The sequence below is a fragment of the Xyrauchen texanus genome, chromosome 13 (genome assembly GCF_025860055.1).
Source record: "Xyrauchen texanus isolate HMW12.3.18 chromosome 13, RBS_HiC_50CHRs, whole genome shotgun sequence".
Taxonomy (NCBI): Eukaryota; Metazoa; Chordata; class Actinopteri; order Cypriniformes; family Catostomidae; genus Xyrauchen; species Xyrauchen texanus.
The window spans coordinates 15,657,387-15,675,444 of NC_068288.1; the positions used below are offsets into that span (position 1 = coordinate 15,657,387).

Genomic DNA, 18,058 nt, shown 5'->3' on the forward strand with positions numbered 1-18,058 from the left:
CACCCCATTGCCAAAAACAGTTCTGGGGCAAAACGAAACCTGAGTGCCCAACAAGTCACACACAAAACTCTGAACCTTCAAACAGAATTCCTGGATCTAAATACACCACAAAAACACATGGGCTGTGTCTCCATCTTCCGATTGGAATTGGCAGGTGGGTGTGTCTTTAACACTAGAAGGGCGGAGCATTCGGTCATCCGAATGTTGTGTTTAAGAAAAAATAAATCTTTGCACTCGATCAAATTCCAGGGCCCTACTTTCTTGACTTTTCATAGATATTTGAGTTTTATCGCCCAGTGAGCTTATATTTTCAAAATCGCTCCAGGAAAAGCTAGTTTAAATGTATTATCCTTCTAATTCTGTGAATTTGCTTCTAATTCTTGTCCACGTCATGTTTATTTGTGCCGTTCAAGACTGCAATTCTCTTTTCTACCAGCAGATGGCAGTGGCTCACTTGTAGTCTTACAATAATTTTGTATGCATGTGTATATACAAAATACATGCTGAACGCACATCCCTATCTAGGGAAAGACGATAGTAGGCCGGCTGGTCAGCGGTTATTGGACAATGTTGTCACGTCTAGTCAAGCCTTTCCTGGGAAAGGGAAGAAATGTAACGACAGACAATTTCTTCACCTTGTTGCAACTGGCAAACAATCTTTTGGCGAAAAAAAAAACACCAATCAGAATCAGCTTTATTGCTGAGTTTTGTCTTTGTGAAAGGAGCTTCCAGTGCACAACTGCACAGCAGCAAGATATAGATAATAGTAATAATAAAAAACGTTCGACATACGTACGCAAAGCATGTAACGGAAAGGCTGGGTCTGCCTCCTCCCAGGAAAACGCTTGCAGGTTCACTACTCCAACCTCTCCCACAGAAATGAGAGCACTGACCTGACTGCGCACCTCTGCGGGTCTTCGGACCGGGAAGGACACCAATTTGCGAACAAGCGCCACTTCAGGGCGTAAAGTTGCCTGGTAGAGGGAGCTCAGAAAGAAAGAAGGTCCTTCCTCGGAGCACGAGATCCGAGAACCAAGCCCAAGTGGGCCAGTAGGGGGCCACCAGAGTGACTTGTTCCTCGTCCTCCATTATGTTGCACAGCACCCATGCAAGAAGGCTCACTGGGGGAAATATGTACATGCACAGCCCCCGGGGCCAGCTGTGTGCCAGAGCGTCTGTCCCGAGGGGAGCCTCCGTTAGGGAGTACCATAGCGGGCAGTGGGACGTCTCCTGGGAAGCGAACAGGTCTATCTGTGCTTTGCCGAATCATTCCCAAACCAGCTGGACCGCCTGGTGCTCGAGCCTCCACTCTCCACTGAGCATTCCTTGTCACAACAGCGCATCCGCTGCCATGTTGAGGTTGCCAAAGAAGGAGATGGCGGGCGAGTTGTGACATATGACGAAAACGCACACCACCGTGGCGATTTATGTACGCTACAGATGCGGTGCTGTCTGAGCGGATCAAGAAATGCTTGCACCAAATTATCAGGAGAAACCTCTGCAGGGCAAGGAATACAGCCAGCAACTCTAGGCAGTTGATGTGTCAATGTAGCAGGGGCCCTTTCCAGGAGCCAGCGGCTGCGTGCCTATTGCACACGGTGCCCCAACCCTGTTTGGAGGCATCTGTGGTGAACAGAATGCGTTGGGAGAACTGCTGTAGGGGGACTCCTGTCCGCAGGAAACAGAGGTCTGTCCAGGGTTTGAAATTCTGGTGGCAGGCGGGGGTGATGAACACACGGTGCATTCTGCGGCGCCATGCCCATCTGGGGACTCGGATCTGGAGCCCGTGCTGAAGCGGTCTCATATGCATCAACTCCAGTGGCGCAACCACCATGGAGGATGCCATGTGCCCCAAGAGCCTCTGGAATTGTTTTAGAGGAAACGCCCTGCCTGGTTTGAACAAGGTGAGGCACTTCAGTACTGACTGCTTGTGCTCGTTGATGAGGCTGAGACTGAGTCTAACTCCATGCCATGAAAAGAGATGCTCTGAACCAGGGCGAGCATGCTCTTTTCCCAGTTGACCTGAAGCCCTAGACGGCTGAGATGCCTGAGCTGTGGGCGCATAGTAAATCTCGAGATTGGGCCAGGATGAGCCAGTCGTCTCATGCGGATGCCCACTTACATTAGCGAGCGAAGACTCAAGGGGACAGGGACATGCCAAAGGGGAGGACCTTGTACTGATACGCCTGGCTGCCAAACGCAAAAAAGGGTTGGTGTTGAGGCAAGATAGAGACGTGGAAGTACGTGTCCTTCAGGTCTACCGCTGCAAACCAATCTTGATGCCAGATGCAAGTTAGAATGTGTCTTTGCATGAGCATTTTGAACGGGAGTTTGTGCAAGGCCCAGTTGAAAATTCGCAAGTCCAAGATCGGTCGTAAGCCACCGCCTTTCTTGGGTACGATGAAGTAAGGGCTGTAGAGCACCCGCATCGCGATTAAACTGCATGCATTTTTCAGTGCGCACCCATCTCTCCTCTGTGTTACATGGATTACATCGATCTCAAAGGACTGCTTATCAAGAACAACGAACAACAAAACAATTGTGTGAGGGATTCCAAGATTGCAGGCATAAATCTTCTGTAAAGCTGCTTTGAAACGATGTGTGTTGAGAAAGGCGCTATACAAATAAAATTTAATTGAATTGAATTCACATCAATCTCAAAACCTCACAGCTCAGGAACAACCAACAACAACAAACAAACAATTTGCGGTAATTCATGGCATCCGCTCATGTTATTTCTTCCTGCATTGCATGTCACATTTTTACTATAGCCTCCTCCGTCAGCAGTGAGGGATTCACATGTGATAAATGTAAGGAATTAGTCAGACTGACGGTGAAGTTTAATGAGTTATAGACACACATCCGAATGCTAGTGGAGGTCAGTGAGAAGGAGAAACAGGTAGATAGTGTTTCGGATGCGGGTGGAACAGAGAGCAACACACACAATCTGGTTCTGTCTGCAGACCCCCCGCAGCAGGGCATTTGGGTGACGTATCAGCGGCATACTCGCTCAGCAAAGAGACACCTCTCTCCTGTTCCTGTTAGGGTTTCCAATCGATTCTCCCTACTCAGTGATGCACACACTGAGAATCATTTTGAAAGAGCCCTTGTTATTGGCGATTCTATCGTAAGGAACGTGGAATTAGAGACTCCAGACACTATTGTTAATTGCATTTCGGGTGCCAAAGCATCTGACATCAAATCAAATTTACAAGTGCTGGCTAATGCTAAACGTAGATTTTCTAAAATTGTTATTCATGTCAGCACTAACGATGTCTGGCTTCACAAGTCGGAGATCACTAAAGATAATGTTTTGAAATTTTCAAAAATTATGTCAGACACTGTAATATGCTCTGGTCCACTCCCTGCTCATTGTGGTGACAAGGTTTATATTAGATTAGTGTCACTGAATGGCTGGATGTCTGAGTGGTGTCTGGAGAATAGAATATGATTTATAGACAATTGGAAGAGTTTTGGTGTAGACCTGACCTACTAAAGAGAGACGGACTCCATCCCTCCAGGGAAGGTGCCGCTCTCCTCTCTAGTAATTTGGCTCATAGTCATAATAATGATAGTATTTGACTAACTGGGGCCCAGGTCAGGAAGCAGACAAACTGGTTAATCCAAACGTCTGCTAGCTGCCTTGAGACGTCACACAGATCACTTAAACTACAACACATAGAGACTGTATCACCTAGATATCTAATAGAGACTGTGTCTGTTCCCCGAACTACCAACCACAAAACCCTCACTAAATAATTTAGAAAAAATGTGATTAAGGTAAAACTTCAACCAAACAAACAAATTAAAGATAAACATCATATAACAATAGGGCTACTAAACATTAGATCTCTTTCTACCAAAGCACAAATTGTTAATGAAATGATTACAGATCATAGATTGGATACACACTGTTTGACTGAATCCTGGCTTAAACCGGATGAATATATTAGTTTAAATTAATCTACTCCCCCGGGTTATTGTTATAAACATGAGCCTCATCTGAAGGGTCGAGGAGGAGGTGTTGCTACAATTTACAGTGACGTTTTTGGTGTTACTCAGAGGACAGGATAAAAATGTCTTTTGAATAATTAATGCTTAACGTGACCGTCAGATATAACATGACCCTTGATAGTGTCGCCCCCTTCAATTAAAGAAAATGAAAGAAATAAGCCCTGCACCGTGGTACAATGCTCACACTCATGCTCTCAAGAGAGCAGCTCGGAAAATGGAGCGCATGTGGAAAATCCAAAATTAGAAGTATTTCGTGGTGCATGGAAGGATCATGTCTGTAGTTACAGACAGGCACTAAAAGCTACCAGGTCAGCATATTTTAGTAAACTCATAGAAAATAAGCACAACAATCCTAGGTGTTTATTCAGTACTGTGGCTAAATTGGTTAGAAATAAAGCCTCAACAGAACCAGATATTCCGTCGCAGCACAAGAGTAATGACTTCATGAATTTCTTTACAGATAAAATTGAAATAATCAGAAATAAAGTTAAGCAATCATCTGTCATAGCACCTCAGAAAACAGTGTCTAATAATATTCCTCACGGCAACATCAATCCTTTGCTGTCATAGGTCCAGATGAGCTAACAAAACTAATCGAAACATCAAAAGCCACAACATGTTTTTTAGATCCAATACCAACTAGGTGCTTAATAGGTATCTCCTGTAATTTCAGATTGTTAATTAAAACAATTTTTTAATATGATTAATTCCTCGCTATCCTTAGGACATGTCCCAAGAAACTTTAAACTGGCAATTATAAAACCACTTATTAAGAAGCCACAACATGATCCTTGAGAACTGGCTAATTATAGATGTCCCGTTTAAGTAAAAAATACTAGAAAAGGTAGTATCCTTCCAAACATGTTCATTTCTACAGAAAAATAGTATATAGTATGAACAATTTCAGTCAGGATTTAGGCCTCATCACAGTACAAAAAAACTGCACTTATCAGAGTTACAAATGACTTTGTAACTTATCATCTGATCGCGGCTGCATTTCACTTCATTGTTACATTGGCTACCTGTTAAATTTCATATTAATTAAAAAAATCTGTTTTTACTGCATAAAAAGCTTTGAATGGTCTAGCTCCGCAGTACTTAAGTGACCTTCTACCACTCTATATTCCATCACGTTCATTATGATCACAAACTTCTGGCCTGTTAATAGTTCCTAGAATATCAAAACCCACAAAAGGAGGTAGATCCTTTTCATATTTGTCTCCTAAACTATGGAATAGTCTCCCTAACGCTGTTCGAGATGCAGACACACTCACTCAGTTTAAGTCTAGACTAAAGACTCATCTATTTAGCTAGGCATACACCTAATTTATCCTTCAACCCACAATTAGGCTGCTTTAGTTTGGTCTGCCGGAACCAGAAACCTGAAACATTGATCATGATCTATAACTCTGCAATAAATTGAATAGCATCTATGCTTACATCATTTCATTTGTTTCCTTGTCTCAACCTCAGGACTCCTATCTTGAGGTCACCAGAACCAGCTGGATTCAGCTCCAATCCTGCTTGTGTTTGACTCCACTGCTACATGCAGCCAGTGCCAGCCATACAATATGATGGACTTCAAAGGATGAACTGATGCCAACTCCAACCATAAGACATAGGATACTTCATATGCCATTGTCTGAACCTTGGACGAACCACATTGAACCTCACCTAAATTACAGGCGAGATTGAACTGCGATGAACCTCACTAATCTCTGCCAGCATCACCTCAGTCTATTGATGGACTGCACTCTTGAAATGGAATACATAGACTATCAATTGCCAACAAAGCCCTTCATCGGTCAATTAACAAGGACAATTGCATCTATGTGAACTTCTGCAGTTAATATAGGATGGACTTCAAAGACATTAGTCATTAATCTTACAGTTCATACAAAATCTATATTTAAACACTGTGCTTTAACACTAACTTAGTTTAATAATTTTAAACCATGATATACGCTATACATAAGTAATATTGGCACTATATTCATGATGTTAGCCAGATGGGAACTGGCCCCCACAGTGAGCCTGGTTTCTCCCAAGGTTATTTTTCTCCCATTAACCAACATCTTATGGAATTTTGTATTCCTTTCCACAGTCGACTTCGGCTTGCTCACTGGGGTTATAAATGCAATTATTATTTAATTATTTATTTTTAAACACAATTCAAAATCATATTTTATCTAATTACACAATGATGACTCATCAACATTATAGACATTACAGTTGTATCTTCTGTTAATGCCTGATTTTCTGTAAAGCTGCTTTGAAACGATGTGTGTTGTGAAAGGCGCTATACAAATTTACTTGACTTGAGTTGACCGAGGTAAAGCGGACGCTGCCGAAAGGGGGCAGGGGCCTAGCGAACTGGATCGCCTAGCCGAGTCGGATGGTCCTGGCCAACCAGCGCGACAGGTTGGGAAGTGAAAGCCATGTGTCCAAGCTCCGTGTGAGGGGCACTAATGGGACGATCATTTTCTATGTACCTGGCGAGGCTTCGTAGCGGGGCGGAGCAGGTAGTATGGCGTTGGGAGGCAGAAGTGCGTCCTGAGGCTCTGGTGCTGAGAGAAGTCTTGAAGCACTTACCTTGCTCCGCACACCTGGCAGGGGGCGGGTTAGTGACTGAGGAGGAGGTCCCATGTAGGCATCCTCTGGACTCGTCAGAACTGGCCGGCCAGGAGGCAGCAGTTGTGGGTCCGGATGCGGGGGGTCTGTGTCCGGAGTGCCGGGACTGTTGAGGTGTGGCACCAGATTGCCGTGAGAATGGCATTTGCAGGCCAGGTGACCCAGAGAAAAAGGAAATTGCTCTTTTATTGACAATGTGGGTACCGCAGCCCGAAGTGGGTGCAGCAAAAAAAATAAGCTGAACTGAGGATTCTCCTCCCGGCCCTCCACCGGGGGACGGAGTGGTCGTTCTACCAGCTCCGGAGCAAATGTCTCGTTCCCTGGGTCATCCGTCTCAAGAACGCTTGGGAGCCTTCCGGGTCCTTGAGGACATTCGGGAGACGGGAGGCATGCGCTTCCAGCGGGGCGCTCGATGCTGGGGCTGAGAGCTGGGCCCAGGTTGGGGCGGAGCTGCCTGTTTTCTGGAAGCCGCCGGAGGATGCCCTCGGTGAGCAGACGTAGTACGGCCGCTTCGCCATCGAAGGTAGTGAGAGCGGATGAGCGAGGAGGTCGGTTGTGAGCAGTGAATGGTGCCCTCCACGACCTTGTCAGCTCATCATGCACCTCCGGGAACAAAGGAACTGGGGAGATGCGTGGCTGTGAGTGGTTCCCAAACCTGAGGAACCAGTCATCTATATGTGAAGGCTGTGGGGAGGACGGAGGGTTCCAGTCCATCCCCACGCTGACGGCGGCCCGGGCAAGCATGTTGGCCATTTGGGCGTATTAAACTCCCTCACAATCCACTCTGACCAGCAGAAAGGGACTTATTAATACATAATTTTGAGATCTGCCATATGCACGAGGCAACATTTCAATAAATATCCGAGTTAAACACTCTGGACACTTTTGTCCATACTGCATGCAAGTGCGAGATAACGGGTTGTAACTTAACTTCTCTGCCTAGTTTAATAGAAAGGCTTTGTATTGTCAAAATAGGGGCAAGAACTTCCTGTTCAATACAAAACCAGGAAGGGGCGCTCTCAGGTGGAAGCGACCAATGAGCCAAATGTCTGAGACCGAATGCATAATAATAAATCAAAATCTTGGGTAGGCCTAGCACACCTTGTCAATTAGCCTATGTAATTTATTGAAATATAATCTGGGACACTTACCATTCCAAATGAAGGACTTCGCTATGCTATCAAATTGCTTGAAATAAGAGAGGGGGACATCTACAGGGATAGATTGTAGCAGGTAGTTAAATTTTGGAATACAATTAATTTTAATAACATTAAGCTGGCCAATCATAGATAAATGTAATGAAGCCCACCTGCCCACATCACTCGAAAACATTATATTAAGGGGTCAAAATTAACTTTTGACAAATTTGCTGGGAATAAAATGCCCAAATACCCCAAATATCCTGTCTTGGCCACTGGAAGGTGCCTAGCAGAAAAAACGTTACTGGGCAGTACACTGTCAGAGCCTTTGGATTTATACCAATTGACTCTGAATACTGTGAATTTTGAAAATAAGTTAATAATTCTGTGTCGGCAAGGCATAGATCTAGAAGGGTTGGGGACAAATAATAAAATATAATCTGCATTAAGCAAAAGATAATGCGCCATACCTCCTGCCATCACCCCTGGAAAATCATCCTCCATCCTCTTATCATGGCTGCTAATGGTTCCATGGCAAGACGGAACAATAATGTGGAAAGAGGGCAACCCTGTCGGGTGCCCCTCTCCAGAGTAAAATAATCTGAAATTAATCCAATTGTTTGTACCGCTGCTACCGGGTGTCTATAAAGTAACGTAATCCATCCAATAAACATACTCCCAAACACATGCATTTCCAAAATCTTGAAAAGATAATTACATTCTATCATATCAAATGCCTTTTCGCCGTCAAGTGAGATGGCAGCGACCGGAGTCTGATCATTTGCCACTGACCACATGATATTGATGAAACGCCTAATGTTATCAGAAGAGCTGCAGCCCCAAATAAACCCCACCTGATCTATATGTATAAGAGATGTCATAACTTAATCGATTAGCCAAAATTTTTTACAGTGTTTTACCATCTAGCTGGATCAGGGAAATTGGATGGTAACTTTTACACTCGCTTGGATCTTTGTCCATTTTAAGAATCAGGGTGATCCGGGCTTGTGTCATGGTTGGGAAGCTTTCCGTTCTTAAATGATTCCATATACACTTCTAGCAAAAGTGGAGCCAGTTCTGTAGCATAAAATCTAAAAACTCAGCGGCAAAGCTATCTGGCCCTGGAGCCTTGCCTGTAGGCAAGGCCTTAATTACCTTGCCAAGCTCCTCCAAGGTTATCTCAGAATCAAGAGAATTGTTTTGCTCAGTCATCAGTTTAGGGAGTTCTAAAGGTTCCACACATTCTAATATCTTCATCCATAGACTGTGGAACTATTGAGATTAAGATTGAATTAATTCTTTAAAAGCATTATTAATATCAATGGCTGAGGTAAACATTTCACCATCAACAGATTTAACTGAGGGAATGGTAGAAAAAGACACTCTCTGCTTTATATATCTAGCCAAAAGCTCCCTGCTTTGTCCACTGACTCAAGGTATGACTGTCTTGCCCTGAATAGCCAAAACTCCACCTTCTGTGACAAAATAATACTATATCTGTATTTCATTTGGGTCAATTTCCTGAGGCCATCAGATGACATTCAGCGCTTTTGCTCTGCCTCAGCACTTTTAATATTCCCTTCCAACTCCATGAGTTCTTTATGCTTTGGATTGTTTGGTGAACGAGGCATACAGTTGTATATGGCTCCTAAGAACTGCCTTAAGTGCCTCCCAAGCCATGCCTACAGTGGATACTGAGGACCAGTTGGTCTCCATATAAACATTAATTTCAGTCTTTAACATTAGTTGGAAGTGGGAAAAAAATTGCAAAAGGGATACATTAAAGTAACAACTCTAAACACACAAGGGCATGATCTGAGACTAAGATGTTTCCAATTATGCAATCAACAACAAATGAAATGAGGGCCTTAGATATATATAAAAAATATCAATGTTGCTCTAGGGTGCTTACAAACTTTTGCTTCACTAAGATCAAGACTAAGTCCATCAAAATATTAAAGTCTCCTCCCAATATTATATCATATGGGGTGCCAGCAGCTTGCAACATCCCTTCAAGATCTATAAAAAAGCTCTGATCATCAACGTTAGGTGCATAAATATTAGCCAAAATCAACCTTTGCCCCTTGAACTGTAGATGTTTACTTATCAATGTAATAACTCCCCTGCTCTTACTTGAGCCAGCACTAAAGAAAACATGTCCACCTCATATCTTCCCAAATTTTACAGCTTCCTGTGAGCAAAGATGCGTTTCTTGAAGGAACACAATTATATTTCTTATGTTTAAGAAAATAAATAACCTTCCTTCATTTCATGGGGTGCCATAGCTCATTAACATTCCATGTGGCGAGAGACAATCCACTAATATTAACATTTGATATTTTGACTTATTAGAAAAAATAGATTGTGTCAAAAATAAAGACCACATTCCACATTGGTGCAACAATCAACCCCCAAATTTTCTCCAGAAAAAAACAAACAGAAAAATAAGAAAAGTGTGCGCATTAACCCCACGCATGACAGCGCCAACTGGTGTCCATCCCTCTAAACTCAAACAGTCCATGTACACCTACAAGAGTCCCTGCGACAATGCCATCAGATTGCTCGAGTCTGGTGTTCTGTACAAAAAATTTCAAGATAGATTCACAACAGAAGATAATCTATAAAACAAACTCCAGCCAATAAGTAGAATAAACACACACAAAAAACATGTAGATTCATCCACTTAACTGTCTCGAAGGTATTTGCCTCCAAAAAACAAGCTCCAGCCGCTAGCGGAACCAGCACAACAACAACAAAAAAGAAACGGGCCGTTTAGTTCTTCAGGCAGTCAAACTCACTCCAATGTCCTGCAAGAAATATTGCACAAACCAACTCCAGCTAAACAGGAGGCATAAGCACCCAAAACGAGCAGATTCATCCACAAGCTGTCTCGAAGAAATTATGATACATGAAGCAAACTCTAGCCACTAGGCGGAACCAGCACAAAACAAAATGAAAAATTGAGTCCGGGGCTTTTGGCCTGCCACTGTGGGGAATCAGCTTGAGCACATAAGTGTCTTTTAATGTTTCCAGAGGATTTTGATTTGTGAAATATTGTCTTCCTAGAACATTTAAGAATAAAGGTGCATCAAATCTCACTTGTTTATTGCATAAATAGTATTAAAACTAACAAAGTGCTCAGAGCTTGAAGTTCACACATCCACTCCTCGCATGGCGCCACGTAACACCCGAAAACATTAGTTTTAATATAAAGACAAATAGACACACAGGAGAAATGAGCTGTTAGTTTGATAGCACAATCAACAGATAAAACAAGTGCTAAACCATTAACCCATGTGTGCACGGAGTGACTTAATAACGAAACTTTCTGTTGGAAGTTTCAGAATGAAGTTTCTTCAAGTTTATGATATTATTGATTCTCCTGCTGCATCATTGTGTATGATACTTAACTCTGATGTTCTTAAACAGAGAACATAAAATATGTTTGTCTGTGTGTATTGTCCGGTGATGGACTGACCACCCATCCAGGGTGTTTCCCTGCATTCAGCCCAAGACAGCTGGGATATCTCCAGCACTTCCCGTGACCCTTGACAAATGTGAGCTCTTTACAGAGATATGCAGTTCCTTTGGACAATTTTATCAAAAGTGACTTTCACGGTTGACATTTTATCAGTATGCATGTTCTCTGGGAATAAAACCCATGACATTAGAGTTGCTAGTTTCATGCTCTACCAGTTAAGCTACAGATAATACATGATTTCTCACTACACTTCACTGATATTTCATTTGAGAAAAAACATCACAATTGCTTTAAGAACAGAGGTCCCTATTTTGAGAGCAAGATAAACATTAAGAGACATTAGACGTGGTCAGCACACTCTGCTGGAGGATTAGAACATTAGAGAAGACACTCGCAAGCTTTCTCTTTCACACTTCTAGGTGAAGTTCCATTTCAAATTTGTATTCCTTTCCCTAGCAAACTTCACTCCATCTCATGTACTCGGATGTACGTCACTGCTTATGTCACGCGAGTGTCCACTACTGGCGGAAGACGTGCAATGGGTTTAAATGGTACACCCTAAACCCTTGATCACTTGGAGCATGTTGATGGCTGATGTCAATTTGTGGAATTATTTAGTGATTTTTTGCACCTGAGAAAGTTTTCAGAGATTGATGCAACCACAGATTTAGGTAAAGTTTAGTTGTAATTTCAGAGGCTCACATGTATAAATCCCATATGTATATATTTTTTGAATTATTTATTAGAATTAATTGTTAGAAAGGATTAATCAAGCTTTACAACAACGAATATGTTAACATATAGGCTATAACTGTGTGACAAACAGTTTAAGGAAGCTACAAGTATGATGCAGTTAAATTTCAATATAACTTTTCTAAACTGCTTAATTGACCTACCTTCTCTTTCATTATACATTGGAGTTGTGTGGGGGTTGGGTTTATGTAGTGCAATCTGCTGGTTTGACCAAGCGAGTTGCATTGTGGTATATGAAGCTGCCTGAAGCGTACATCAGAGTAGGCTTGCTCCCTCAGTCAAAATCGAGGGGTTGAGAGACTGTCAACAGAAACGTCCCTTACCTCCCTAATAAAGTGGAATGGACTTCCAAAATGGCAATAGGGATTCGCCCGAGGGGAATTGCTTCGGGGAGTTAGCGAGTGGATGTTAAAAGTGAAGTGGAACACAGCTCTAGTGTCACACAGTTCAGCCTTGTTTGTGTGTGTGTCCACAAAAGGGATCTATGGATGAAATGTACAGTACTGCATTAGCGCTGATCTGGAAGTGTCTGTGAAGATGATGTTAAATTCACCTGCATGTGTTTGGCTTTAATCCGTCCATCAGAGCAGCTCGACATCTCCACTGAATATACAAGCACTTCATCACCGTGGCTACAACAAGGATGCTTAAATGTTTAGACAATAGTTGATCCACATTGATGTATTATTGAAGTGTTGTTTTTCTTTTTTTTTTTTACTGAAATGATGGAGGAAAATGTTTGTCTCATTGAAGAGGCTGGTTTTGAATGTCAAAAGTGAGTTTGCAGGACCTTCATGAAAGCGCCAGCAGATGTCACATGACCAGGTTCAGAGGAAGTGAAAAAAAACTATGAGGTAATTTCACGTTTCCCTCTTGAGAGAGAGATTTCAACTTTAACTGCAGATGTTCAAACATTCTCTTCCCTTTTCAGCAGCTTCCTTTAAAGATGAGTGACATCACGTTTCTGAAGGTTCAAGGAATACTTCACTCAATAATTAAAATTCTATCATCTTTAACTCACACTCATGTTGTTTCTTTCTTCTGTAGAACACATAAGGTGAAGAATTTTTTTTGACACATTTTTTCCAAACATCAACAATACATGTCTATTATGCACCAAAAAGGCAATAAGTAAATAAACCACAGTAAAACAAACATTGGAATCTGTCACATCTTGTGCACTATATTCCAAGTCTCCTTAAATAATACGATTTCTTTGTGTGACGTATCAGTGATCGCATCCATCAGGGGAGCTCTACTGATTTGTTTTAATATAAAGACAAATAGACATGCAGGAGAAATGAGCTGTTAGTGTGATAGCATGATCAACAGACAAAACAAGTGCTAAACCATCAACCCATGTGTGTGTGCGGGTGTGAGTTAACAATGATACTTTCTGTCGGAAGTGCCAGAATGAAGTTTCTTCAAGTTTATCATATTATTGATTCTCCTGTTGCATCATTGTGTTTGATACTGAACACTGATGTTCTTAAACAGAGAACAAAAAATTACATGTGATATTTAGTCCCAAATAACTTTATTAAATAAGAAATCAACTGTACAATTCATAGTGAGAATGTGAATGTGTATGTCTGTATGTTTTGCCCTGTGATGGACTGCACACCTGTCCAGGGTGTTTCACTGCCTTTGGCCCGAGACTGCTGGGATAGGCTCCAGCACTTCCCGCAAACCTACATTGGACAAGTGGCTATAGAAAATGGATGGATGTATAAGACCATCACTATAATCTCATATGATCCAAAATATGTACAAAAATATTTTACATTCAAAACAAGAAACTATCTGCTTAAAATGGTATAAAACAGTTTGTGTGTGAATCTCATAAAAACACATCCAAGTCATATTTCACCCCAAAATCAAAAATAAGAAGCCTATTTTTAGGGCCGTTAAATTAAGCACAATTCCTAATTCCTCATTATGTAATGCACCCAGAACTTTTACATTTGAGTTTGTTTGCAATCTTCATTAATCTCATAATGATTCTCATTTTTGTAAAACAATAATTTTTAAGACAGTGCAACAAATACTACCAGGACAAATACATATTTTACCATAAATAATGTTTGTTATGTGGAAAATTAATTGTCATACAAATAATATCAAAACTTTTAACTAGGCTTCATTTTCTTGATGCAAAACCTAATTCCTTATTTCTTTCTTTTGATTTGTGGCTGATATTTTTACAGGTTTCAAAAGATTCACAGTTCTCCTGAAGATTTAATCGTAACACTGTGTCATCAGTCGGTAGACAAGTTAAAGGGCAACATTTGATCAAATGGTAAAAACAACACTGACTGTGAAATAAAAGTCATTGATGCATAAATAAATGTGGACATTCTTGTCATTCTGCCCAGTTTGCAGTTCATAAAATCTCAACAGCACCATGCTCATATGCACTTATTTAATGTACGATGGTCATTTTCTTCTCTCACTTCTCTGGAACTTTGTTGATGACTTTCTTCTTTCGGACAGACACAAGATCATAAAAAGGATCTTTCGTAATGCTGGCCCTGCCGAGACACAAAATACAGAACAATTCATAAAAATGTCCATTGTCAGTCATAACATGGGCTTACATATAAAAAATAAATAAATATTATTCTAAAATAGAATGGAAAGTATGGAAGTAAATGGACCAGCAGTATTGTCATTCATTTTTGACTAGCTGTGAGGGACAGACTTACATTAATGGGTTGTACAAAGTTGTTTAAAGTGTTTTTCGATCATTTTATCGATTAAACATTGAAAATGCTAAAGAACTCTATATACTCTACACAAGAACGTGAACGTGATACAAGCACTTGGCCAATGCGCATTCCTTATGCTTAATGTGCGTTCTTGAGTAACTGTGGTGGGAACACACCTCAGTACTCAAGGGGACGATAGAGTTACCTTCAAAAATCTGTGCAACTGACTTTAACTGACTTGCTCGAAAATGGGCAGTTCAGTCCGATGCACAAAATCGAGATTTCGTGTCTGCATTGACGTGCTTGCGTAGAGTATGTTTTTCCTTTTAATTTGTGTTCAGACCTGATGGATTCAATCCAGTCATCTCTCTCTTCAGCTGATGCAGCACAGATTGTGTATGACTGATGTTTCCCTTCAACGACACGCCCGTCTGTCTCCGTCTTACAAGCTTTGATCTTCTGACCTCTGCTGTTAGGGTTATATAGCTCCAGACAATACTACACACACACACAGGTCAGAATGAGGTCACAGGTCAACCAGCACATATATATTATATATAAATCACATAAATATTATATAAAATATGAAAAGAGACACACTGGCTTCATTCTAAAACCCAGTGAGCTTCTTTGCTCTCCACTATATATTCTCTAATCCAGTATACTAAACTTGATGGACCCTCAAACTGACGCCGTGTACACACTAATACATTTTTCTTTGAAAACGCATTAGTTTCGCTACATTACGCCACACCAGAACAGCGTTTTGTTCTCCACCAAAATGGAAGACTCAAAAACGCTCTCTAGAACCGCATACTCTGTTTGTAAATTGAATACTGACTTATCAAACTGGAAGTAGGCAGTTTGATAAGTCAAACGATCTCTCTCTCCCGCACGGCCCCCTGCAGTCAGCCTTTAACCCTCACGGAGGCATAATTAGTCTAATACGGGACCGGGTGCGTAGGATCACGACCCGGCCCTACCCTCCGCACTGCCATAGTTAGTTAATAAAAATAAAATTGTTCATTGTTAGTTCATAGTGCATTAACTAATGTTAACATATATAACTTTAAAAATGAGTTTATCCATTAAAGAACCAACGACAATGGCGGACGGATTACAGTGTCTCTGAGTGATAAAACGAATGGTTGCCATCTCTCCCACAATCGCTAAACTTGCTTTGGTGCTGCTATCCTTTTCTTTCTCTTTCGTACTAACTTGTCTATCACTACACTATCTTGTTTTGCACACACACACACACACAAACACACACATCCCCTCACAAATATACCCGCACACACATTTGGCGAACAGATAACTTGGCGGTAGAGCCCAGCTTTGTCCCTAAGTTATCGTATCAGCGGAGATACGTGTTAAGCGGGTAGATTAACCAGTCTCTACACCCACATTCGTGGCCACATTCTCTGGCCGGAAACCTCACGTGACACTCTCCACGAGAGCCATATCTGCCATTTTGTGCACTCCTTTCCATATACGCGTGCACACGCGCACACGCACACAGGCACACACACACACACACACACACACACACACACACACACACACACACACACACACACACTCTCCATCTCTATCTCTACCCTCCTTTCATGTATTATAGGCTTATTTGTTACCATATCTAATCATGTTACTGTCTGTTTTCCTTTTGAATGTCGATGTTCTCTGGACGACGACTTTCCTAAGAGAACAATCCTATATTGAAACTGTTATACTGTCTGGTTATTAGTCCCTGATTCCAGGGTGGTGCCCCAGCAATATTAATCCTTATTAATATTCTATTGGTTTTGATAATTGATAGTTATCTTTGATGATTGTTGATTTAAAGGATTAATAAGCTAATGTTGATTCGAATCAATGTTCTATTGATTTAATAATTAATAATGATCTTTGAAAATAGATTTGAAGTATTAATAAGCTAATATTGATTCTAATCAATGTACTATTGATTTGAATAATTCATAATTATCTTTGATAATTATTATTTATTGCTAATAACCAAACCCGCTCCTGAATGAAGAACCAATAACTGTAAATTATTATGTTAAATAAGGTAAGGTTAACAAACGGAACTGTTTTGTAAAGTGTTTCTCTTTTTTAATAAGCATTTCTCTCTCGCCAACCGCCATCTTGGCTTGATTTTGTACACTGTATTCTGAAGGTGCGTCCCAAAACTTTACAAGGCAGCATAATGTTGCTCTCTACCTTTTGGTTACACTTTCACATCAGGAATGTATATGATGCCTTAATATAATGTCTAGGTAGGCAGCTCACTATGATTTGGACCAGAGCTGAATTTACATGTGTCTCACCGGTTTTCTGGGATAAAACACTTCCCGCACACACAGATTCTCCAGCGGAATAATCCCGCGTGGCTCTTTGTCCTAACACACACACACAGACACAAACACAAATCACAATCATCTCAATTCTACAATTCATATTAAAACACTTCACATTTAAAAAGTGAGCAACTGAGAGTAAGAGAGATGTGGTGGAATTTACTGTGGTGAATTCGAAATAATACAGGCAGTTATCAGTGAGAATAAACCAGCGTCTCTTCCACGTCTTCACACGACCGCCTGCCAACACAAATTAAGTCTTTATAAATGAAGTTCAACTGTACAGTGCTGCTGAAGTTAATTTCACTTCTCAGATAATCTCAGATTAGATTAAATATGCCGTTTTACCCAGCTTGAGCAGCCAGCCCTCCCGGTCAGGGTTGAAGAACGTGTGTGTAAGATCATTCCCATCATCCTCTGGGATTTTGAAGGGTTCATTTCGTATGCTGTTATACAGATTCTGACAAGAAAAACACATTTTCATCAAAATATGTCACGTGTTACACTGCAGTGAATAATCACACACCTGCATTCGTTGCTGCATATTTATTATCTGATGAAACAGTGATATCACACTTTCAATTACACTTCAACACTGTAAAAGTGAAAATGTACAGTTATTACCTTAAACGTCTAGGTTACTGTTGTAACCTCCGTTCCCTTATGGAGGGAACGAGACGTTGAGTCAAATGAAGCGACACTAGGGGACTTTCTTGAAGGCCTCGGTTACCTCTGAACGTGAGAAAAGACAGAATTTGCATGTCCCTCCCCCGGACATACGGATATAAACGGAGGGAATAGTGCATCTGATCATTCAGGTTTAGCCGAGTATAAGTAGCCGAGAATAAGGTTCGGCCTTTACAGTTCAGCGTCGTGGCCGGGGGGACACAAAATCTTGTTCCCTCCATCAGGGAACGGAGGTTACAACAGTAACCTAGACATTCCCCGTCTGTCGCTCAATCAACGTTTTGT

General features: G+C 41.3%; 1 protein-coding gene across 1 annotated transcript in view; it reads right to left on the reverse strand.

Annotated features, from left to right (window-relative positions):
- Nucleotides 1-13,548: 13,548 nt before the first annotated feature.
- The window catches only part of cyth4b (cytohesin 4b), a 31,879-nt gene continuing 27,369 nt past the window's right edge, over nt 13,549-18,058 (reverse strand). The window contains exons 9-13 of the mRNA XM_052140358.1: nt 17,435-17,546; nt 17,250-17,326; nt 17,057-17,128; nt 15,070-15,224; nt 13,549-14,549 (exon numbers count right to left, since the gene is read on the reverse strand). Coding sequence (XP_051996318.1) covers nt 14,468-14,549; nt 15,070-15,224; nt 17,057-17,128; nt 17,250-17,326; nt 17,435-17,546 — 498 coding nt within the window. The 3' untranslated portion in view covers nt 13,549-14,467. The remainder of the gene's footprint in view (nt 14,550-15,069; nt 15,225-17,056; nt 17,129-17,249; nt 17,327-17,434; nt 17,547-18,058) is intronic.